The sequence below is a fragment of the Loa loa genome (genome assembly GCF_000183805.2).
Source record: "Loa loa unplaced genomic scaffold supercont3.1, whole genome shotgun sequence".
In the NCBI taxonomy this organism is placed as follows: Eukaryota; Metazoa; Nematoda; class Chromadorea; order Rhabditida; family Onchocercidae; genus Loa; species Loa loa.
In genome coordinates this window covers 1208305-1232591 of record NW_018108181.1, presented here as the reverse complement: position 1 = coordinate 1232591, position 24287 = coordinate 1208305, and the positions used below count along the sequence as shown (strand labels likewise).

The following is a 24287-nucleotide window of genomic DNA, read 5'->3' as shown; positions in this document are numbered from 1 at the left end:
CCACTTTCAAGCAATAAATTTTGTTAGAATTTTGCCATTTTTGTCAAAATTCTTACATATCATGCAAACAGTAAAGAGTTATGGGCTAAATCGATGAATTTATGCGAATTTGCAGCATATTGGAACCATGTAACTGTAATGAAATGGAAATAAGATACTTTCTTGATCCTTTGCTTCCAATCTTCCCATTCTTTACTTACAATATCATATTCCTTCTCTCCAATACATTACTGATCTCCCTCTTTATGGTCTTCTTTTCTACGATACATTACACCATTATGTTGTTGTGTTCATCATTTTTGAAGTGAGCGCAAAGATCCCATGTGATGATAGAAATGAATCACTTATTGTTTTCTTCCAGGAACAATAGCTCTCCATGACACTATAACTATTCCTTATCATATTCATTCTTGTTTGTTGTTGAAATACTTGTGATTATTTAATATCAGTGATATTAATATCTTCCTGAATGTACATGAAATTTTTCTCGAATAATACACAGAAGACTTAACAGGATGATGAGTAATTGATAAGTGATTACTACCTTCTAGTAGAAGTTCAGGTATTTCAGTAAGATGATGACAATAACAACTGCCGAAGACTAGAAGAAATATGATTGAAGATGACGTGAAGAGACGTAAAGACCACTAATATAAGTGTATGCGGAACAGTAGGTAAAGAAATAAGAGGCGATATTGTTGAGGTGTCCGCTTTTTTCTGGTTTCGACAAGGTGAGGGACATATGTTCCGGAAAGGAATTCAAGTAGTTCCATACTGAAGTGAACTGAGGAAGGAAGAGGTACAATCGAGTAAGTATAAGTATAAGCGACGTCAGGGATTTGTTTGTAAGCAATTCTTCGAATCAAGTCTTTCCCTTATTACAATAATATCTGGCCTAAGAGGATGAAACTGCTCACGAGAGATGGAAATGAGAGCAAAATGGAATCAAAACAGAGTCAAAAATCACACTACAGGGAATCAGATCTTCCCTCTCTGTATGGTCATGGGATATTGACAAATGTCATTTTAATTAATTGCATGATTTAGAAAATTCAGAAAAAAGGTGTGAGAAAATAATTGACACACAAATGATATATTTTAAACATTGTCGTTGGTAGTATCTGAACAACTCAAGCGAAGAAATCAGAATCAGAATCCTCGGCACTTAGATCAATCGTTTTCAACATTCCATCATTGTATTTATCCGTAAATGTCGGTTTTTTGTTATCAGCGCTATCTGCTGAGGTTCCCAGGATTTTGGCTAGGAAACTAAATCCGTCGTCTGCAACTTTTGGTAGGTTCGAAGTCTGAGAGGTGTTTTCTATCATCGTAGGCCTGAAAAGTTCCTTCGGGAAACCAGGAAATGAAGCAGATTGAAACAAGCTGATATTTCTTTTCATAGTTTCACAGTGTCAAATGAAAGGGTTCCTTTAACAATCTTTGGTCTAATTTTCGTCTGTAAAAGTTATCTATCCGAGTTAAACCATTTTGAAATTTCCAGAGTTACTCATTTCCGTAACTATTAGACATCACAGTATTTTTGATACACATAACCGAAAAAATCTTGACTTTACGGCCACTATTTCCTGACTTGACGATTTTTGATCGCCTCTTTGTACATCTAGCGTTTGACGAAGATCAGGTGTTTCTTTCAGGGTTACTGAAATTTTAGATTTACCTTGAACATTCCCCGTATTTAAAATAATTCATCTGCTCCTTTTGGTGAAAATTTTAAAGAAATATTCTGAAATGGGAATTGTGAAATTCTAATCGCAAATAGCAAGATTTTAGAATATTACAATTCACCTGTAGCTTATTGACATTAAACTCACTTCCAACAAAAAATAAAATAATGTGTAGATAGATACTCTCTTCAATTCTAAAACAAAAACCAATTACAGTTCGTTCCAGTGTACTGTGCTTCTTGAAGATAACTTGATTCTTTCTGTTGCTCTGTTGGAAGCATACTTAAATTTTTCCCCTTATCGGTAAATGACTGTTCAGACTTTCCTTCACTCTGATTATCGTTTCTTTTTCCTGCCTCACTGTTAGTATACTTTTGCAAATATTCCACTCGCATCCATTCAGCGTCCGGTCGTGGAGTATCCAAAACAACGCAATCTAAAGGAAGCACTGAATTCAGATATAAACAGATCTATTCTATCAATAGTGTGCTTTCGAAGATCTTCAACGGGTTCATTGACCGCATTCTGACGATCATTTTACTTACCAATTTGACTGATTTGTTTACGTAATTCATGTAAACTTTTCAGCTGAACGATATTTTTTCTCCAAGGCATTTCTTGACTTTTACAGGAACGAGATTCAGGTCCTAATGAAAGATAGTAGTCGGCGGTGGATAAATGAAGTCGATGCTCGCGTAAGTTGTCCAAATCTTCAGCTATTTCACCTAATCGTTTTTTGATTCTGACCAAATCGGGTTCCAGGGCTGGTCCACTATTAAAAAAAGACTTTAAATTAAGTTTTTAAAACTTCGATTTTCGAGAAAATAAGATATCAGCAAAATTCTTAGGAAAATTTCTTGAAAAAAATCTGATCAAGTCCTCACCTTGATGGTATTGGGTCATTTGGTTCAAGCTGGTTATCCAATTCTGGTTTCGAACGTGGCGCAATAAAATGTCCACCAAGGTCCCAGTGGTATTTATTCGTTGCCATTTTCTCTAGGATCGATCGTTCGAAATGACTCGATATTGATGACTATTCATAAGTTTAAATTGAAATTGAAAATTAGATTGAAAACTAAATTTAAATTGAAAACTTGTAAGAAAATTTACAAAATTTTGAAACATATGATAGTCTTTTAGAAGACTGCCCACTAATTCAAACTAAATTTCACTAATTTCTGATAATTTTCGTCTTTATCAGTTTTTGTGCATTTATTTTGTGAAGCGTCCTAAAATAATTGTGGTAGCAAAGATTTCAAACGATACAAATTCAAATTCAGTTTTTCTAATTTCGAAAATTATGAGAGGAGAAAGAGAAGGGAATTTTAATGATAAAAGTAATTGAAGTGTTCAAATTATACCTGATTATATATTTGCATTTCGTGTGGTTTCCAACTAGGATATTTCTGTCGTAGGAAATTCACATATTCATCCTCAATAGAATTACAAGAAATTCTACTATCAGGTGGAGAAAGAGTTGTATAGAAATGACAAGTTTATCATGGTAATTATATCTGTCATGAAAATCACAAAAATTTTCACATTTATGATGTTGGAGATGGGCAATTCAAATGACAATTTGTAAGGACCTAAGAGATACAGGCTTCCAGAGAACAAAGAAGAATTGAAAATTTCAAGGAAAGTGGAGAGCTTTTTGTTCTCTATATCTAGTACCGCTCGGTTCGTCAGACACAAGTATCTCGAAAAGGACAAGGACTTACTGTGAGAGGCGATTGTTCCACCAAAACTTAGCAGCTGATAGAATATTCTTTGTTAACGAAGAATATAATCTAACTTACCCTTGCCTTCTTTGCTGTTTCCAGTTTAAAATCCATTTTCACCAGCCGTTTCTCCAGTTCATCTATTTCATTCTGGACAGGCATGGAATCAGTCATTATCGGACAACTACCTCAAATTGAGATCCAAAGGCGACAGCGATAAGGAAAAAGCAATCACCATGGGAACCGATTCTATGATATCATCAAGTCTGGTCTTCCACTCATCTTGATAGCTACAAACTTACAATTACGATTTCCTCGCAATTTCCTTAGATCAACATAAGTTTATGTAGTTTAAACAAAATTAAATATTCCATTCATTTTATGAACAATAACAAGCTGATAAATACAGAGTGTACAGATCAAGTTATTTTAAACGTAAAGAATAATTCTATAAAAATAATAAAGAATAATTCTATAAAAATAATAAAGTGTACCACCACATCTACTAAACTCTAATTATTGAAAATAAGGAACTGAAATTTAAATAAAATATAAACACAACAATTTGCTTAAATTTCACGTCTGTTACATTAATACATTTAACTACCAGTAATTGTCTCAGCTAAAAAAGAGTACACCTTCATAGTTAAATTTCTATGAAAGTACCGATCCACTGTCAAATGAAGGAAAAGAATGTGCTCCGTACATAGGGATAAAGCAAGGTTTACATTTGGACATGATCTCTGAGACAATGAGTTCCCGGCCGGCTCCCCACCCTTTAAAAAGTGACAGTTAGATAAATTTCAGAAAAATGCAACGAAAACTGAAGCCAGCTGAATCATTTCGACATTACATGGAATACAAAACTCTCGTTCAAATAGAAGGACTGAAATCAAGACGGAAAGCGAAATCCGTTTCATGACACGCTGACTGTTCTGAATGCAGAGATACAACCATACATCAGAACAATTAAAAAAGCCATTTGGATGATAAATATTTATACAATTTAAGTTTATCACAACACAGCATTTTTAATTGATAATCTATGCATATAACTATTTCAAATCTTCACAATCGTCCCCTCCTTCGTAGGCACTGTTATCTTCATTCACGCCACTTACTTCAGAACTGGCTTTTAATTCTTTCATTAACCGCAGATACTGAAAAACAAAACAACAGTCCCACTAAATTGTACGAAGTTGCACATCTCCACGACTAATTTCGAAACAGATAATTAACTTCGAAACTTTATTTTATATATGATGGATGGTAGATAAAAAGTAGGCTTCAAATATCACACATTCAAATACAAGAAATTTTGACCATCAGGGAAGATGCGCTGACAAAAATTCGGAAACTAAGAAATCTCCCAAAAACGAAAATTACCTCATTATCCATACTCCTTAAAACTGGCCGTTGAAGGACCTGTTGAAAGCGACTGTTATCACCCGATTCAAACGCTGAGATCAAAGCACAACAAACCTTCGCATCTTCCGAAATTTCGAAATCTTCACATCTGAATGATCAAGGAATTTCATATTTAACTTTATATTTCGTTCATTTAGATTAAAAAGACAACAGCAGTAATGATGTCGAATGAAGCATATATCGAACGGCAAAATTTACTTGAATGACTTTTGTATACTTTTTGTTGCTGATACTGCATCATCACATGCTAGCTGGACAAGAACAAGAGCTATTGTTAGCTGTCCCACTCGACCAGCTTCCTGAAATAAGAAGGAAAATAGTACAGAGTGCAATAAAGAAGAATCAAAAAGCGTTTCGTGAATTGGACGATGAGTTACCATACAATTCCAGCAGGTTCTTCAAATGAATACGGCATGCGATTGCCATAGAAGCGAAAAATGAAATAATTTCCATTTTTATTAAATAATAGCTAGGCATGAAAAAGTACGGGAAAATTCAAGTTCTATAAGTTTATATTGGTTTAAATTTTCATCCTTTAAAAATGGCAGGAATTCTACTTAAGTGATTTTATAAAACTACTTTTTCCTTACTTAATTGGACTGATACGCCCACTCGATCTTTGAACTGAAAATCAAAATTCTTCCTGGGAAACTTCAAGAATAAATATATATCTGATTTGCATTTTTCCCTCACATGCAAAAAATAGTAGTGGAAAGACATACAGTAATAGAGCAAGAACAAGATTAAAAAGCACTTTAACTTCCGTATATTTCTCGATCTCTTCATTAATCATATCAGCTGCTTCCCTGTACCGTTTTAGTTTCAAATATAGTTTAGTAAGTCGAGCCATAAACCCATCAGCTATGCGCGAACGATCTGTTTCTTGCACCATTGTTAGTGCTTTGTGATAAACCTGCATGAATTTCACCAAATCAAGATTTTCAAATCACTTTTCAACAAGATTCAAATTCATATTCAAATTAATAGGAGGAAAGATTGACTGAATTAACTTAAACTCAAAAAGTAATATTAAAGGGAAGACCTCATTCGCAAAAACTAGGTAAAACTCAAAAAATTTGCTTCTGTAGAATCATCCTTTAAAAGCCCTAGAATCAAATTCCGTATTTTAAAAAATTAAACTCATGATAATAGTTCCAAAACGCAATTTACCAATTTCCTTCTTACAAACCTATAAAAGTAATCTAAGTTGAACTTCATCAAAACTGACAATAAAAAACTATTTTGAAACAAAAAAAAACAACTGACAAAGAACAGCTGACAAAGTAAAAACCTCAATAGCCTTTTCAGGGTCAATATCTTCCAAACATTTTCCAGCTTTATCAAGAGCCATTGCCGATGAATCATTACTTCCTGATTCAGCATATCCGTTCGCAGCTAAATCCATGTACTTCAGTGTACCACAGCTATCACCCATTTCCTTGCAAATCGTCGCTGCACTTTCATTGCATCTACAAAAAGTCTAAATTAAATAATGAACGTGTTGCCCATTCAATTTATCACTGATTACTGACAAAACACCTCTTCGACCACGAAGAGAAAAGAAGTAGCATTTATTATTACGCGACATATGCATAGCCCATCCAATATTTTCAGTTAAACCTTATCGATTTCAATCTTACCGTCTAACTTCACCGTTTTAATCTCATCGATTCGTTCTTTACCTAATAGATGAGATTATTAAAAGGTCTTTAACAATAAAAAAAATGAGAAGGCAAGAACAGTCAGCAGCATTACAGCACTAAAATTGTTACTGCGTGCTTTTTACCACTATTTCGAGTCAAATAATCTAATTACCCCAATTAGATCGACCAATTAGTTAGCAAAGTTGTATTCACGAGACAAAGTGCTTACTTGGCCCAATGAAATAAATTGCCATTTTCTTTATGCATTTCAGCAGCTTTCAGATAGGCATCACGTGACTGTTTCATTTGTGAAGCATTTCTGAAGCAAACGGCCGCCCGGTCGTACTCCATTGCTGCACTATCGTAATCAGGTTTGAATTTCATTTTTAAAATCGATGTTTTCAGGCTAGAATATGATCAGGAAATTACTTATGATTTTGGATGTGATTTATGGTAAAAGTTAGCGCCAGTAATAAATTCGGGAATCATACGTTTTCTAAGGTCCACTTTGCTCAAAGAATCAACTCACTGTGTTTCAGCCTTTCTAATACATTCCGTTGCTTCCGCAACACGGCGTCTGCTCATTTCGTCCATTTCGATATCTTAAAATTAATTTGTTAGAATTCGTTTGTTTTTCGTTGGGATTTACTTTTTTTATAAAAATTTAAACTTCCATCAAAGTCAAACCGTGCAACCGTTGCACAAACGAAAAGGAAGGAAAAGATCACTGTCCCATAGTTTTAACTTTGAATAGGTCATAGGTCACTGTAAATAGCTTGGATAACAACAATATCTCATATGTTTGACTAAACAAATAAATTTGAAGTGATTTTTAGACTGACGTGAAATTGAGAACTACGAAATGAGCAGAAATAAAAAACAATAAAGTGGAAAATCTATTCTGGGATAAAGAATCGGCAGAGGAATGAAGCACCGTAAAACCCCGCATTTTGCAGCTCCATTCTAACTCACTTGCTCATTACTTCCCCCCAAAAGGCAGTTTTATTAATCTTCAGTCTTTCTTTCGATTCAGGGAAGTATTTCACTTTTACATTGTCAGTCGTTTGTGTACTGGACTGGACAAACTTCCCATAAAATAGATCCCAGGGAGGAACAAATTATCATGTAGAAAGACACGCTTACTACACATCAGAAAATTGTTGAATACACAGTCATTTTTCTCCAGAATTCTTACAATTGCGGATAAATCCCTACAAATGCAACAAGATCTGCAAATCCCAACCTGAAAATAACCTTACTACAGCTCTGAAATACCAACAGTTCGATAGGCAGTAGAACGTTGATTCCAGAACATAATATATGAAAAACGATGTAATTTCCATGTTCTTTAAATCAGGGCATATGAGATCCTCAGCTTACTCTGCAATAATTGATCATGTTTCCATTAGGCAGCTTTATGCTGATCAAACTGACAGTAAAATAAGCTTTATTCTGAAAATTTCTATAATAACATACTGGAAGGAAACAAGTAGCGGGGACAAGGTAAAAACAGCGAGGAAAACGACTGAAAAACGACTTAATTACATAGTCATATCACAGTCAAATCAGAGTTAGTAACAGATGACATGTGCATGCTAATATAATAACTAAGTGGATGAGGAAACAGCTAGTTTCTTCAGATGCTCCATGAAAACCTGCAAAGAGACATCATCCGTAAAAACCGGTGCACCACCTTCCTGAAACAACAATCCACTTTCAATTCTTGCAGTACTTGCAAGTAAAAAAAAGAAGATTTAGGATTTCAGCATATTTCAACAGCTTTTTCGTTTTTTATTTCCAACGATAACACGTATTAATCGCTAAATTTAACATCGTAAAGCAAGGGATCCATGAGATTAAATGATATGAAATTAATCTAAAAAAGATTCCGAACTCGAATTTACTAAAACATATATGAAAAAACTTCTGCTCAAAAGAAAGGATTATGAAAATGTGAACTTTACCGCTGCATATGGATTATTGTGTGTCAAGGATGGATTAACCTTGGACAATAGAAATCGGGCCTGAAAAAAGTGTGAAATAAGAAAGGTAGTAACTGATAAAACAGCAAAATCTGCAATAAGGAAAAGTAAATTCATTCGAAAAATCAAGTGGAAATGAAAAAAAAATGTACCACATCGTTTGTTTTAAAGACCATGCTGCAAACTAAAAAACATTTCGCAAAATTCTAGCTCTACTTTTGCGTCTCTAAATAACTTCATCTTTTCTTTAAACTTAAAGACTATAAACCTTACCATCACTAGCTGGAGATACCTAACTTAATATAAAGATCTCAACATTAACAAAATATGGAGACGAACTTGGGAGCCTTCATATTCGGTGATGATATAACGTGGCATAGGGAATCTTTCTTGTAAAATTGTCGTTGCATCAGCCACTGGCGCTTCCAATAGCTGTTTGAAAGCGCTGTACTGTGGATCTTCATGATAGTTCATTTTACGCCATGCGGCAATTGTCTAGAGGTATGAAAATCTTATAAAACTCGAGTTGGAACTCAAAAAGTATGTACCGATCATACAACAGACTTTACGAAAATCTCAACCTGTCCATGATAAATTAAAACATGAAAATAATCATCCATCAACAAAATTCGATCTGGAAGAATAGATGATGTATCCAATAAAACCGGTTCTGGTGGGCCACTAAAAGAATATGCAAACAATACAGGCTGTATCATGGTAGTGCTTTCCAGTACGTTTTCGAACATCAAAATATGTCTGAAAGCAACAAAATCTACCAGATATAACACAATATTAGAACTTTAAATAGAGAGAAACATAACAGAAGTATTATAAGTAATTATTCATTATTCAGCAATATTATTTTGAACATAGCGAAACTCACCTGTAGTAAGATGTTTCATCTGGTGAATTATTAAACACTTGTAAAAATTGTGATCGTCGCAAATGGAACATAAACTGTGGAAAGAGAGCAAATTTCTCTGATAGACAAAAAGATGATGGGTCATCCTGCAAATATAATATAACTTTTGGACTAAGAAGGTAGAAGTTTGGATTTTGTTCAATTTTTTTTTTTTCAAGTTCTCAACAGCACTCAAACTTTACTGGTATTTAGCTTTTCTGAAAAGTCAAGTTACTATAATCCCTAGAAACAAAACGTGATTATCTGTAATCAAGTTACTATAATCCCTAGAAACAAAACGTGATTATCTAATGCACAAAGCTTCCAGAATATTGAGCAGAATTAAGTTCCAGAAAAAAAGAACGGAGATAACACCTACCTTGTGATATTCACCAAACTTTTGACATAAACGAATTAAACTTCTATCCAGCCACCGTAATGCATCCGGTGTATCGTTTTCTGAAGATGCACGCCAAGAAGCTAATCGAGCCATTATCACTGCTCCCGCCTCCTAAAGTAAATTAATGCAGAATAAGTTTCCTTTGCCTAAAAGTGATACCAAAAAATGACCTGAACAATAAAGTAAAGCGTGTTAAAGTATAGAATGGAGTTATTATAGAACAGATAAGTCGCTGTCATTGTACAACTGCATTCCTTACAGATTTCAACGATAGATTTTTTAATAAAATAAATCACTTGCTTGATATTCCAGTTTGTAGATATGAAGTCAAAAAAATTAAAATGATAAAGCAATAACCTGATCAAAACCATATGCGATGCTTGGTTGCTGGGTTGCCATATCAGCCCAATTTCTGCATGTAGTTGTAACACGAATACGCTTTCGCCCATCCGGATGCTGATATTGAGTCACAAATTGGACCATACCGTGTGAACCTTGTGGTATTCCAGAACCATGCTATAATTTAAAAAAAAATGTAATTTTTAACTTTTAAACAGAAAAACCGGAAATTCCTGCATTTGCTGTAGAGCATGGAGATAAACAACAAAACAAACAATTTCAAAAAAACTATAAATGACGATTAGCGTGAAATTGATAGTTGCGATAACTCATGACGTTCTGTTAGAATTTTTCCTTTACCAGGAAAATTTAATGTTCCGTCAAGGTTAAATAGCAAGAAGCAAAACCACAACAAAAAAAGTTCAAATAAAAACGCAGGGTAACCTGTGCAACAATTTCGAACAATACAGCAATAGTTGTTCGCGGACTGATGGAGCAAAATCTCCACTGACAAGTACCACCAATGCCCATTTCTGTATCTGATACTGAAGCATTCTTTATACCACCATTTGCACAGCAACCAAGAACACCTTCGATTTTCAAACCATTACCAATTTTCACCTGCAAGTTATGCACGAATTTTATTTAGTTTCCTGACTTTTGCTTTTCCAGAAAACTCCGATGTTATCCACTACAGCATCCCACTACAGCTAAAATTAAACAATATCAAGACGTAGCAAAATCTTTAAAGCTTCAAATAAAAAGGAATACTTTATGTCATATGGTAACCAAACATATCTAAGTGGAACAAATTCTCCCAGACTGATTAATTAATAAAAAGAATGGTTTTAAAGATATCAAATCAAAATATATTTTCTGCAGAACAAATTACGGCAAGAACTATAACGATTCTATATAAAAATGCTCACTTCCATGGTCGCATTAAAGCCCATTTTGAGGAATCCATTGCAGTCTTTCTCGAAAACACGTTGATACGTTTGTTTGAATAGCGATGACTTGAAACTATCACCCATAACTACATTACCTGCAAAAAATTAGTTGTAATATAAGTTATAATATAATCGTAAGAGGAAAAATAGGTTCGCAAGTGAACTCAAGCAACATATAAGAATATTTCAGTGCACCCCGATGGCTTACCATTTCCACTGGACTAACACCTAGAAATCCATTTGATACATATCAAACGTCTATGAACATATCAGCAGAATTGTTACTAAAAATTCTGTTGCAAAAAGATATAAAAATACAAAGGAATATTGAAAATTCCTTCAATACTGAAGGTATTTGATTTAAACCTGCAGTTGTGTTGAAGCATGCATGCATTTCATACAAGCCTGTTTGATCAAGTGCACATGAATAAATATCAATTACATGACCATTTCTTACTGCACGTGCAGCTAAACCATCGTAGAACTTTGTTGCCTGAAAAATGAAGTGTAGTAGAACTACACTTCCTCATATCAGCTTTGAAATACGTTTTGCTATTTAAATTACAGTACTTCTTGCCACCTATAGTGCAAACATAGTACTCGAGTACTCGAGTCATCTATTCATGTTTCATATTTAATCTTATTCTACCTGTCTCATGTTTTGTTTAAGTACTCCAAATCCTTGTTACTTAAACAATCAAAAAGTACCATATATAATGCATACGTTAGTACCTTTTTCATGTATGATGCATTGTCTTCCTTTATCGCGTGCCATGAGCGGATTGGATTTTTAAGTTCTTCACCAACTACAGCTCCCGGTCCATGAGTACAAGCACCACCAATAAATAACATAATCCGAGCTCCAGTATTAGGAAAACACACCTATGAATAATAATTTGCTTCTTTAGTTTTAAAAATCAAAATTTTCAGAACTCCAATAATCAGTATGTAAATTTTGAAGTTTTCTTCAAAATCCGGAATCTGTTAATCTTTAACCTCAAGCAGAGTGACAGCAACAGCAAGTGCACTACCCGTCGCACGAAGTGGACGATGTCCTTGCGGAACTGGCCAACGATCCGGTACAGCTTGTTCAATAAGGTCATTTATTGATACTTCGCAATCGCTTATAGGCTGAAGTGAATTGTGAAGTTAGTGAATTACGAGAGTGGGGCTTCTCAAAGCTTTCATAATCTCCTCCTTACAAAAATCACCTGAAGAAATTTGTTAAATGGAAGTAGGCAGCTTCCAGTCATTCCTTGGACAACTGCTGGGACACTACCGGAAACACCACCAGATCCCATGGGAAAACCAGGTCTCTGCTGTGATACTGAACCTGGTGGTCCTGAACCCATTTGCTGATGATGAGGACCTGGAGTTGCACCAACACTGACCGGTCGACCAATGTTCATTGTTAGAACATCTCGAATCTGTTTGTGATTAATTTCTTTGCTACCCTGGAACTTACTTTTGTGATTATAGATTATTAAAGATAAAGTATTCTCGCCCAATACAACATGGAAATACCTTCAACGGAACAAAGATGATGGAAATAAATCGTTTTCGTGATCGACTTTTTCCTTTTCATCTATTGTAAACTTGTTTTAATACCAATACATTTACCTTAAAGACATAAGCTCGTGAAATGCCTTGCACATTGAGCTCATGTATTTCAATCATTCGTCCAAAAGTGATCAAACCAACAAGTGCATCGGCAGGAAGGAGGGAAAGTGCCGTCTGAATGGATTCTTTCAGCGCTTTTAACTCTTCTGCTGATAGACAAGTGTCCATAACGAAAAGAAATATTGGTGGCAGGGTTGTAGCTTTCTGTAAGGAGATCATCATAAGTATAGGATTTGATCAAGTCGTTTAAAAGTTTTAATTGCCAAAGAAATTGCTTGGTTCTCTTAAGATAATGAAACAGAGAATTACTCACGTTCACTCTGTCATTCAATACCTACTTTCAAGGTGTATTCGATGGTTGTAAACTGTGGATACAGTTCTGGCGGACGATTATCCTCTGCAATCATGCTATAATGTGGAGGAAACGGATTGCGCTGATTGCAGAACGGGCAAATCCATGTCTTATTACGAAAATCGACCGTACTAAAACGATTTTTCGATTATACGATGTAAGTATAGGATACCTTTAAATCAAAAACAGTTGTTTTCCATGTAAAACGGTAATTCGAAAAGTCACTAGCCACAGAGCATTCAAGACTGCTTTGCACGATGCTTTTTGGCATAAAACAGGATCATATTCAAGTGGTGGCTGGTGAGGCTGATCAGATGGGCGCTCCTGAAAATTATCTTAAAAACTTTACAACGCGAATGCTTAGTGAGATGAATCAAGAAACAGTTTGGATGACTTGTTTAAAGATTATCTAGATTGAATGTTAGAATGTAACTTCACAAATTTCATTTCATTTCTGATAAAGGTTGGAAAATTTATATTTTACTTTGAGAGGAGTGAAAAAGGCAGCAATAGGGACAACAAGTCGCTGTGCGTCAATCCGTGAATGTGGCCATAAATTCCAGGTCATCTGGATACCATCAACATTAGCTTGGTTTGCCAGATACTCTTCCCAAACTGCCATTTCTTCTCTGAACTGTGCAGCCGGTATAATTTGAAAATAAAATAATATGCCGCATTTAATGTGTACCAAGAGATTAAATTTTAAAAAGATCTGATGGATTCATAAAGATCAATAAAAGGACTTGCAGTTAAGATAGAGCGAGAGGAGTAAAGAGTTTCCAAAAAGTCTCAAAAGAGGACTGACAATGTCAGAATCAAATCGTTCTATGACAGTTAGGTGGTTTAAATCACCTGACCGTTAAATCGGCAACAAACAGTAACGTCTTCATATAATATATCATATGATGCATTATATTTGGGATATAAAAACTGACAGAGTCACCACTGCAACGGACGAAAGTAAAGTCATAAAATTATTTATAATTAAGAAAATGCAAAAATTGATGGCGTTTGTATTTTTATCATGTCTTACACATACAGAATAGTACCAATAGCTGGTTGAGAACATAAGCATTATTACAAAACAAAAAAGCCGAATCTTTGAGAAATTTGTCCTTTAATTAACTCCATTTGCGCTAAAGGTTGATCCCAAGAGATCAGTACTCTTACAATTGTCCAAACCTTCTAAGAAGTAATAAGGTGAAAACCATCTGAAACACGACCACGTGTACAATCCCGAAAACGCGATATGCAACTTACGGACATATCGTGCTAGTTTTTATTTAAATTTGTTTAAATCAGTTTGCAATTCAACGACAAGTAAATCAATCGATAAGAGATCTTTAGCATCTGCATGGAAAATTTAGCAAACACTTAATTGGCTGCCATCTAGAAGAAAGTATTAAGTATTACGGTTAGGCTTTTGCCAGGTCGAGATAGAAGGAATTATAAGTAGAGCGCTGCAATGCAGCCAAAGATACCAGGATTATTATGCACTAGTAGACCGTCTTACATAAAATATAAGCTCAATTCAACCAGAAACAATAGGATAACAAAAAATATTTGCTGGGAAAGACCAACACCTCACTTATTTTCTAATCCTTCCCTTAACCACTTATAATATGGAAGTGATATGTATGCAGGATTTGGTAGGATATGTATGCAAGGGAAGAATGTGACAGTGATGTATAAATGTCTAAACCAACTGCAAAAAGACTACTGTAGGATAACGTTAGCTGCTGACTTATGTGCAAAATTGCACTTTAAAACATGGTAATCCATCAATATATGGCCACAGAATAGCGTTTGCTACATAATAAACAAACAAAGCCAAATCTTCTTGAACAACGTTGTTTTTCCCTTACCATCTCGACTCACAAAAACAGTCGTCCTGAATTTTCGCATCGGGCAACATGGGTTGTACATGTTTCACAGCAGATGTACGTTTCATAACGGGCCGTAGTCATGGTATCCAAGTAGGTGTGGTGGGGGAGGACGCTGTTTGTGCGGTGGGAGTAGGATGTGGCAGTGTCGGGTAGTACGAAGGTATCTCGTGGTTTCGTGGCGCTTTAAGCCTCGTGCTGATGAGATGACCGCCGTTTTTATCAGTCTCTTATCTGCGTGTTGTTCACGGATTGGGTTTTTGTCGACATTTTGGTTGAAGCATAAAACTGGACGGAGATCTGATTAAAACTAGTTGCCTCACTGAGTTATCAGTGATTGGAAGTAAGTAAGTGTGAAGTTTATACCGTTTGTTTGATCGTCTGGCCTTTCTATTTCTTATTCCAGGACTTTTATACTGTCATGCCTCCAAAGACATCAGCGAAAGCTGGTAAGGGTGGAAAAGGTGATTCGAAAGCTGTGGCGAAGGCGCCGAAAAAGAAGGAAGGTGGAGGAGGCGGTAAGGCCAAGAAAAAGAAGTGGTCCAAAGGAAAAGTTCGGGACAAATTAAACAATATGGTTCTTTTTGACAAAGCAACTTACGAAAAGCTGTATAAAGAAGTTTGTTTTCCTCTCCTGTTCCTTCACACTTAAGACATGTTTTCTGTTCTTTTAACTTTTCTCAAAAATCTGTATGATGCCGCACTATAGTATAGGGGATGTAATGACTGAACAACATCAAAACAGAGTAGGCCTGTGCGCCAAAAGAAATCTGATTATTGAAATCCTTTAAAAAATTCTACCACGTGATGCAGTTGCCCTGTCCGAATGAATTTAAAAGTTGTGCTGACTTTCCCTTACTTTAATACTTGATAGAGTTGTTCAGGATACTTTTGTTGCAGGTTATTACTTATAAGCTTATCACACCGTCAGTAGTTTCGGAAAGATTGAAGGTTCGCGCATCTTTAGCAAAGCAAGGACTCCGAGAGCTTCTTGCAAAAGGTTTGCATTATTGCTTGTTGGCACTGATATTTCAAAAGTATTTACGAACACTTAAAAAATGAAGAGTCAGGCAAGAATGCATGGTACTTTTCCTTTTTTTCAAGTATATGTTTGAAACAAAAATTTGACGGGGTAGCATTTTGATATCTGCTAAATGCAGGATAAGGATGGATTTCTCCGAGCAACAAGCTCTTAGTACATGGTATTCCAATAAATTTGTTGCTATCGCATAGTGAGATATAGCTTTTCTTGAGAGAGCTGTTGACACGGTTTTGAATTCTTGATACGGTGTTGGGACAATGATAATGTTGTTTTACTTCGTTTTTCTTGCTGATTGATTAACCTTGCTTTATCTGCTCTTTTATTCGGCTATAAAATATTTGACGCTGTCAGATCTTTGGAAAACAACATTTTAGTAACGGATGGATGAGGATGTCTTATTTTTCACTGCTTGCAGATTCATATAAAATTTTTGTATGTCTGCAGGGCTAATCAAATGTGTGGTACATCATGGTGGTCAACTCGTCTACACGAGGTGCACGAAAGCAGATGATACCATTATTGAATAATTTCGCTTTGTTATTGTTTTTCTTGCTATAAAATTTCCCAGTTATTAATATGGTAACGACATTTTCGTGTTGATTATGGGATGGAACAAGTGCTGTGGTTACATTCGTTAGGCACAAATAGACACAAACCTATGTTTGCCTTTTTAAGTTGTTTTGTACAATTACAAACCAAGTTGTTTTGCAATTCATTGGTCGACCCGGCTGGACAGCCGAAATTCATGCAGTCGCTTATATAATCTCAGTGATAATAGACCATCTCCTGGGGACAGTGCTGGAAGATGCTGTCCTGGCCTTTGGCGTGACTGATTAACTTAGTTTTAACTATTTAGTAGTTTGTAATGTTAATCAATCCAACTGGTCTTATGGGAATACCGAGCCTAAACATAGTTTCAAGTTTGCTATACTTTCCTCCTAATTCTAATTTTGTTGCCATTACCTTCGACCCTTCTATGGGAGAGATATTTCATTTAAACATATTTTAAATGTAATTAGAAATGACAGGGGTTAATCCAGAATTTGATGATTTAATTTTCTAAACACACTATTTCTTTTTTTCTTTGCTTGACAACGAACGAGTTTTGCTGGCTAGCAGGAATGTGTTGTTAGATTGATTCGAAATTGATTTTCGTTTTCGCGCTGTATGCCTGCTTCGGTATAGCGGCATGTAGGTAATATCGTTTGCGACGTCTTCTGTTGGGTTCGTTGAATTTTTGGCGCTCGGCTTCTAGTTGTTTCTGGAATGTATAGACCCTTCAGTATTGCGGTTTATAAGTTTGCATCAGCATTCATGAATACTGTTGTAGTCTTCCGTAAATTGGACTGGATTGTGGGGTAGAGTTGGCAGTTTTTGAGTTCGAGATAAAACGTGCTTTGTATTCGTTGTGGATGAATTTTTGAACTTTGTCTGCATCCAAGGTGAGAAGCATTGCTTCGACCGGTATCGTGAAATTCCAGTCAAACTTTTTAAAGGCTTTGTTTCCCTTTAAAATTGAGTAAAATTAGCCGTCCTTCAAACAAATATTTTTTTCGGTCAAGTTGGAAAGGATCGTCCAGAAAGAGCAAGTAACATTATTAATAGTTTAACTGCTGGTGCTTTTCGAATGAACCCCGCTCCCACTCCTCTTTATTTTTGGATTTTTTGATTCGAAAATACAATTTCGTAGAAACATTCTTACCTCAATTGCTTTAGCCTGTGCGAATTGAAATTGCATTATTGCAAAGAATACCTTAACATTTTTCCCGTATATTTTGAAATTAAGTTCGGAGGGTGTATGACGGTCTAATAAGTAATGTGACTAGATAAGTTTTGATTAATTGCAATTGTAGTAAAGCAGTAATGAAGTAAAGTGAACTTACAACAGTCGACAAACCTATCCAACCCTAGAGAAAGCTACTAACATACACCACATGACTAATTTTTTTTAAACGCAAACCGAAATGAAAACGGCACGACCGGTTGATGACATGTTTGCGGTTAAGACTTGATATTCTCATCTTTATGGTTTTTTAATATATTTACGAAGGTCATTGTGAATTTCTCCATTATGTCCTTATTTGTCCATCACGAACTGTTAAAAAGTGAGACGATCCCAAACTACTTCGTATTTTAAATATTTCAACAACTAAAATGTTTTTGTTCTACCAACAATACATGGCAGGTGAGGAGAACATTAAGATACCGAGACTTATTCAAATATAACGCGGTAAAAATCTGCATTTCAAAAGAAAAATGAATATCATCATTGACCAGAATCAGTTTTAAAACCGTTTTCGTTGCTGTTTAACATGGATGGGTACGATTTCTCTCTATTCTGTTAAATATCAACACCGGATATTATCACAGAATAAAAGATGGAAACCCCAAATGGCTGAATCAAGATAACAGTGAGATAACGGGTCTATGTATTCAGTCGTACCATTAACAGTAATTACCAGTACCAATGTAAACAAGTTTGCTTATTATAATTACCTATTGCCAATGAATAATAACAGTTATTTCCTGAATTCAAAGACATTCTGAGACATTCGGAAAATCTGTCATGTTATGTAATATGCGAAAATAAAGTGATCTTGTGACCCCTCATCTTCATCGTCAAAATGCATGTAAAGTTCTCATATGCTTTTTTTGGGAATGACCTATACCGCTAATTTTAATTATACTCTTCCTCATTCTTTGCAGTGGTTTCGTTGCCGAAGACTACTTACTATCCCCGCACTTATTTTTTATTTTTGAATTTTTTGACTGTATTAATTGAAGCCAATCAAAAGAAGAAACTTCACCACAGGACTTTCTCATTAGCAATAATAAAACTTATCTGGCGTATTTCTTTTTTACGGCTTCTTTATGAATCTATTGCTGTAAAATGTTCATTAACAAGTAAATTTTTTTTTTTTAGAAACCCGAATCTCCCACCCAGAAAAGGTAGAATAAACAGTGAATAAAGGTACAAATTACAACTGCTTGGAAGTGGAGTGTGGAAGTAATTTTAATCACATAATCAAATATGAATAATTAACGGGATGTGAGTAACAAGTTAATATAGCAGCGCGAAATCCCTCAGGTTTTACCAACTTTCACGACTGAGCGCAAGCTATAAGTAAAACATCTATTTTAAACCAGAACGATCCACAACTAGTTAGTCATTAGTTAACTATTAATTAATTTAATTTAATTAATGAAATGGATAAACTGTTGAACCCACCAATGGAACAAATGAAAGGAAGAAGGGGGAGGGGGGATAATAAAAGAACTTTTTTCAAACAAACCAAATTTTGGAAAAGCAAAGAATTTCATCGCCGATTACTTCTTCATGATTTTCACTTAGAAAACTAATAGGAGGAAAAGCAAACCTATCGCCCGAATGTAGCGCTTCGAAGGCTGTGTTGATTTCCGCAAAATCGTAATACCCGGTAATGAATTCATCCAATTTGATTTTGCCTCTCTGGTACTCATCAACTAATTTCGGGATATCGTCAACGCTTTTCCATCCTGTAATTTAACTGCTATTTTAGATTAAAATGAAGAACGGACGTTTTACTTCAAAATGATTCGGATCAAATTAAACATTACTGTTGAGTAAATTTGAATTCTCCCGGAAACGACAAGAATGAAATTTCCATTTATCTTTATGTGTCCGATTACGATGAAATATTGAAACCTCCGAAAGCTGATCCTTTCCATGTACGACCAGTAACTAATTGGAACGGACGTGTCGATATCTCTTTCCCTGTCGCAGCAACACCAATGATGCAAGACACACCCCAACCTTTATGTGCCGCTTCAAGTGCTTGACGCTGAAAAGATGCTAGAAGAAAACACTGCATTCAACAATGTGGGGCTTTTTGAAGAATCCAGCTCCAAAGATAATGCAGTACTGGATCGTAAAGATAAAGATAAGAGTAAAACCTTAACAAACTCAACAAGCTAAAAACATTGGCAGAACATACCATTGTTTCAACAAGTCCAATGCATTCAAAGGTATAATCGAAGCCACCATCATATTTGTCTACGAGGAATGTTTGCAACGGCTGATCCTTTGGTATATCATCTGGATTAATGCATTCATCTGCGCCAAATTCAATAGCTTAAATATATAGTTCAGCACGTATAATGACGCTAAGTCAAAATTTTCAAAAAACAAATTTAAACTTTTGCTGCCAGGATTGAACAATAGTTATGCCTCAACTGCTCCTTTACCTTTCTCAAACTTCTTTGTATTTTTGTCAATCCCCACGATCAACCTGGCGCCAGCAATTCGGGCTCCCATAATGACGGCCAATCCAACAGTACCAAGCCCCCAAACTGCAATGGTGCAGCCCGGTTCAACTTTGCAATTGTTTACCACTGCTCCATAACCAGTTGAAACACCACAGCCAAGCAAACAAAGCTTGTCCAATGGTGCATTGCATGGTACCTTAAAATACATAAGTCATATAAATTGGCAAGCTGGAATATTTTTAAATAATTTAAAAGAAAACGTGCGATAACTATCACAACTTATCTTTTGAAAATATAAAACAGGATAATTCAACTGAACACTGGTTTCAAGCATATCTTAATGAGACTTTCAAAATTTCTTGAAATCCAAGCTTTACAGAATTCTTATGCGGCTTCCTGCAATTTATTTATCTTAAAAACGATATGAAAATTCAATATACCTTAGAGAGAGAATACTGCGACACAACAGTATACTCACTGAAAGTACTGCATCCCATAAAGTGATATATTGTATTGCCACGCTGCGAAAAGCGAGTGGTTCTATCCGGCATTAAACCCTGCCCTTGTGTTACCCTTAACGTTGATGTCATTTGAAGTTATAACTTTTTTAAAAAATAGTTTCTACAGTTTAAACCTAGAGTAAAAAACATTCCTTTTTCTGCATTATTATGTTAGCAATTCCATTATGATAAAGGATGAGAGCACAAGTAATTTATTCTCTTTATTAATTTGATATTAAAAAAATATGCGATTTTTTTTTAACCTACTATAAGCCAAATTCAATATTGCTGTTTTAGTAACTTCAGAAAAAACAAAAAATCTTACCGAACACGTTGACACAAGTTTGTTTTCGGATTAAGGCAGAATTTACACTCCTTACACTGTGCCGTGTATAAAGGAATAACATGGTCCCCTTAATTAAGGACAACTTTAAAAGAAAGAAGACCACAGTTACACAAAACAAAGTGACTCTAATTTTAAACAAAATGAAAATTTAAAAAATTATCGGATCTTTTTTGTGCAGCAGATCTTTTCCTGTTGATAATATTAATAATAAAGAAATAAATGTGAGAAATACATTTCGAATATTTAAATGGGCAGCAAGATATCAGGACACCAGTGATAACCTGCTATAATATTAAAAACGTACCGGGCTTCACACATGTTACACCACTGCCGACACTTTCCACTATACCAGCACCCTCATGCCCAAGAATACAGGGGAATATTCCTTCCGGATCATCACCATCCAATGTGTAAGCATCAGTATGACATATCGCGGTGTACAAAACCTAGATTAACCAACCGCAATTCAATAAAATTATTAATAACAGAACAGAACAGACCGAGTATTTCTTTTGTCTAATCTCCTAGTCGGAAATCATCCCTTTCCAAAGATGACCTTTCCAAAGGTTACCTAAAATAATAACTTTTGTTATTTACCTCTATTCGTACTTCATATTCTCTTGGCGGTGCAACTTCAATCTCTTCAATTTTCAGTGGTTTGTTGGGTTCCCAAGCAACTGCCGCCCTACACTTTATAGTCTGCAAGATTCATTGCATATATATAACTCTTCTCGGCCAAAAGTAGTCAGAAAATGTGTAAAAATTCACTTTCAAGAATTAGTTTAGGAAAGATGCTGCTACCTCTCCTCTTTCAGTGATACAACTCACCGTAAAAACATAAATATATTCAGGCTGGACAACATGCAGGAATCATTAAGTAGACCTTTCAAGATTTATGATAACATTGGCAGAAAAACTATTTCATCTTACACTCCTTTCACCCAAATACTAGAATAAAATGTATAGGCCGAGAAATGTGAATATAGACTATAAATCCTATCTTCCTTCCAAGCAATTATTTAATTTGTAGTTTTATTTTACATTTAAAAAGAGAAAAACTATCAACAAAAACTATTAATAAAATAAAACTACCAACAAATACCTTGCCAACTGTAGCCATGAATGTTTGAAATATCAGTTCCCTAAAAGGAGGAAAAAATGGAAAAGCACACGACAAAACTCTACTTCCATAACGAATTTTAGAACTCGAACCACTATATAAAAATGAAGCAAATCCAACAAATCCCTGACACGCTGACAGCCGTCCGAGAAATCAAACTTTTTTTGACAATTAAATTTGGATAATCAGCCTGTCGCTACCACACTATACCAGTTTTAAACTTTTCTATGCTCTTTTCAATGCTGTCATTATTTCATTTTAATTCCCATCAGAATCGAACAAATCCATTTATCTGCATCTATTCGACTGTTGAACATTCAGAACAACCCTGCTTCCCCGCGAAAAACTTTTTTCCAAATGACAGAAAAATTCAAGTCCCTTATATACATACATTTCCAAAGCACTACTGAGTCAAGGAGCAAGATCAAATAGTTTGAAAGCAAACAAAAAAGTAGTTTCAAATAAAAGCAAATACAAAAATTTATATTACCTGAATGACTTAAAAAGAACCATTTTATAAGAAAAATCGTTTTGATAAATAAATACCTTCGTCATGGGCATAAAAATGTTTAATGTATAAAAATGTGCATTAAAAATTGAATTGAGCCCCTCAAAATGCATCATCCTTCATCAGATGATGATCACCAAAGATGATGATAACTTTATACAGTAGCAACGAAACTTTAAATCATTCTATAAAATCGGATTAAAAGCACACAGGTCACCTTGCAATTAATGAAATAACAGTGGGACATTACTATAACAACAACAGAATATAAGGTTCAGATATAGAAGACAATGAACCGTAACCGGCATGTACCACATGCATTACCATGGACATTTTTGAAAAATATTGGACGAACTAATAAAAACATCAGATTTATGGAAGAGCAGGGTAAGACGGCATTTATTAAATCTGAATCTATCTGTCGAATTGTACGACCCATTCACAATGAGATGTTTGCGGGAACATGTCAACCGGTGTGATGGAAGTTAGTTTGAATGGTTCACCTTCGAATTTTCTGGATGTCGGTCGACAAAGATCAACCATATTTTTCATTGCCAAAGACGGACTACACGAAACAAAGACAATTTTTTTCAACTGTGCAAGCTGAAATATCGAAAATTGAAACTAACTATCTGAACTATCTGACTATCTGAAGTTCCAGCAATCCTATCAAATTCAAATCACTGTAATAATTTCGTCTTTCAGAATTTCGTAATTTCGAACAATAAAAACTTGAACTAATTGACGAACTAATTGACTACTTTCCAAGTCACGATTAAACTTCTGACCATTTTTAAGCTATGATTAAAGATTAATGTACCATCGGTTGTAAGGAAGAGAGTTCATTAAATTCGAAAAGATAAAAGATCAGAAAAAAAATCACTTACCGTTCGGCATCCAATAACTACCTTTTCGTGAATTCCAGCACGTGGAGGATCTATTACTCCTATTATATTTGCTGTTTTCAAATCAACCCATGATGGTACTAGCTGTTCCAAACGAAAGAAAACATTTTCGGCTTTACCGGACACAAATTTGTAGCTATAAGTCCGGAATAAGCACATGCAAGCAAGATCATATATTTACACGCTAAATACATCGTAACTAAATACATCTTTAAATAACCCTCTCTTTTCTACTCTGCTACTTTACTTCTTTCGCCTCTACTCTACCTCTACTTCTTTCATGAATTGTTTACCTCTTATGGTATTAAGCAAAGATTAAATTCCCTTCTCACTACATTTTATACTTGAAGATATTCATAAAACCATTTTTTGGATAAGGAAGTTCTTTCGGATACCTATCTGGTGGCAAATTATTATCGCTCGCATTTGTCGCTGCATCTTCAATAGCTTCTGGTATAATTTCAATACCTACTAAAAATTTCCGAGTAAAAGTTCTCGCCAACTTCATTAAACTTATTCCAATCGTTCCAGTGCCACAACAGATATCTAAGATCAAAGTTGCCTGTTGTTGTTGAACAACTCCCACCTAAATTTGTTTTAGTAATTCAGACATATTGCGCTTCTAAACAATATTTGGCTTCAAAAAAGCTATATATATATATATATATATATATATATATATATATATATATATATATATATATATATATATATATA

General features: G+C 35.0%; 6 protein-coding genes across 8 annotated transcripts in view; 1 reads left to right on the top strand and 5 right to left on the bottom strand.

Moving 5' to 3' along the window:
• Positions 1–825: 825 nt before the first annotated feature.
• LOAG_03104 (hypothetical protein) lies at positions 826–3580 on the bottom strand (the record flags this gene model as incomplete). The annotated part of the gene is made up of 6 exons (XM_020446212.1): positions 826–1660; positions 1900–2121; positions 2231–2457; positions 2570–2718; positions 3047–3118; positions 3485–3580. 6 exons carry the CDS (start codon positions 3578–3580, stop codon positions 1530–1532), a joined length of 897 nt encoding a protein of 298 aa, XP_020303418.1. The 3' UTR covers positions 826–1529.
• Positions 3581–4429: 849 nt separating this feature from the next.
• On the bottom strand, positions 4430–7088 carry LOAG_03102 (NSF attachment protein). The gene is made up of 7 exons (XM_003138635.2): positions 7007–7088; positions 6707–6883; positions 6126–6303; positions 5589–5747; positions 5033–5133; positions 4793–4922; positions 4430–4566 (listed from the first exon to the last, which is right to left on the bottom strand). The coding sequence occupies exons 1-7, from the start codon at positions 7069–7071 to the stop codon at positions 4462–4464; spliced, it is 915 nt and encodes a 304-aa protein (XP_003138683.1). The 5' UTR covers positions 7072–7088; the 3' UTR covers positions 4430–4461.
• Positions 7089–7912: 824 nt separating this feature from the next.
• LOAG_03100 lies at positions 7913–13655 on the bottom strand. Of its 2 annotated transcripts, XM_020446210.1 has the most exons (17): positions 13506–13655; positions 13251–13345; positions 13008–13152; positions 12670–12873; positions 12261–12503; positions 12046–12180; positions 11782–11931; positions 11416–11542; positions 11029–11144; positions 10544–10720; positions 10118–10276; positions 9740–9871; positions 9343–9467; positions 9041–9215; positions 8799–8954; positions 8442–8501; positions 7913–8174 (listed from the first exon to the last, which is right to left on the bottom strand). In XM_020446210.1, exons 1-17 carry the CDS (start codon positions 13641–13643, stop codon positions 8085–8087), a joined length of 2427 nt encoding a protein of 808 aa, XP_020303417.1. In that variant the 5' UTR covers positions 13644–13655; the 3' UTR covers positions 7913–8084. The 2 variants fall into 2 exon arrangements, with proteins under 2 accessions (XP_020303417.1, XP_020307571.1); XM_020446211.1 differs by lacking the exon at positions 13008–13152 and having other exon boundaries at positions 13194–13345.
• Positions 13656–14934: 1279 nt separating this feature from the next.
• Positions 14935–16473, top strand: LOAG_03099 (hypothetical protein; the record flags this gene model as incomplete). The annotated part of the gene is made up of 4 exons (XM_003138633.1): positions 14935–14997; positions 15311–15523; positions 15805–15904; positions 16391–16473. The coding sequence occupies 4 exons, from the start codon at positions 14935–14937 to the stop codon at positions 16471–16473; spliced, it is 459 nt and encodes a 152-aa protein (XP_003138681.1).
• Positions 16474–16791: 318 nt separating this feature from the next.
• Positions 16792–22185, bottom strand: LOAG_16368. Of its 2 annotated transcripts, none has more exons than XM_020449021.1 (10): positions 22140–22185; positions 21635–21736; positions 21342–21483; positions 21017–21104; positions 20632–20764; positions 20171–20387; positions 19921–20057; positions 19632–19767; positions 19324–19462; positions 16792–17207 (listed from the first exon to the last, which is right to left on the bottom strand). In XM_020449021.1, the coding sequence occupies exons 1-10, from the start codon at positions 22155–22157 to the stop codon at positions 17198–17200; spliced, it is 1122 nt and encodes a 373-aa protein (XP_020307570.1). In that variant the 5' UTR covers positions 22158–22185; the 3' UTR covers positions 16792–17197. The 2 variants fall into 2 exon arrangements, with proteins under 2 accessions (XP_020307570.1, XP_003138679.1); XM_003138631.2 differs by lacking the exon at positions 16792–17207 and adding an exon at positions 18947–19064.
• Positions 22186–22684: 499 nt separating this feature from the next.
• The window catches only part of LOAG_16367 (hypothetical protein), a gene marked incomplete at its 5' end in the record, with an annotated part of 4952 nt that continues 3349 nt past the window's right edge, over positions 22685–24287 (bottom strand). The window contains 3 exons of the mRNA XM_020449020.1: positions 22685–23268; positions 23553–23706; positions 23966–24156. Coding sequence (XP_020307569.1) covers positions 23080–23268; positions 23553–23706; positions 23966–24156 — 534 coding nt within the window. The 3' untranslated portion in view covers positions 22685–23079. The remainder of the gene's footprint in view (positions 23269–23552; positions 23707–23965; positions 24157–24287) is intronic.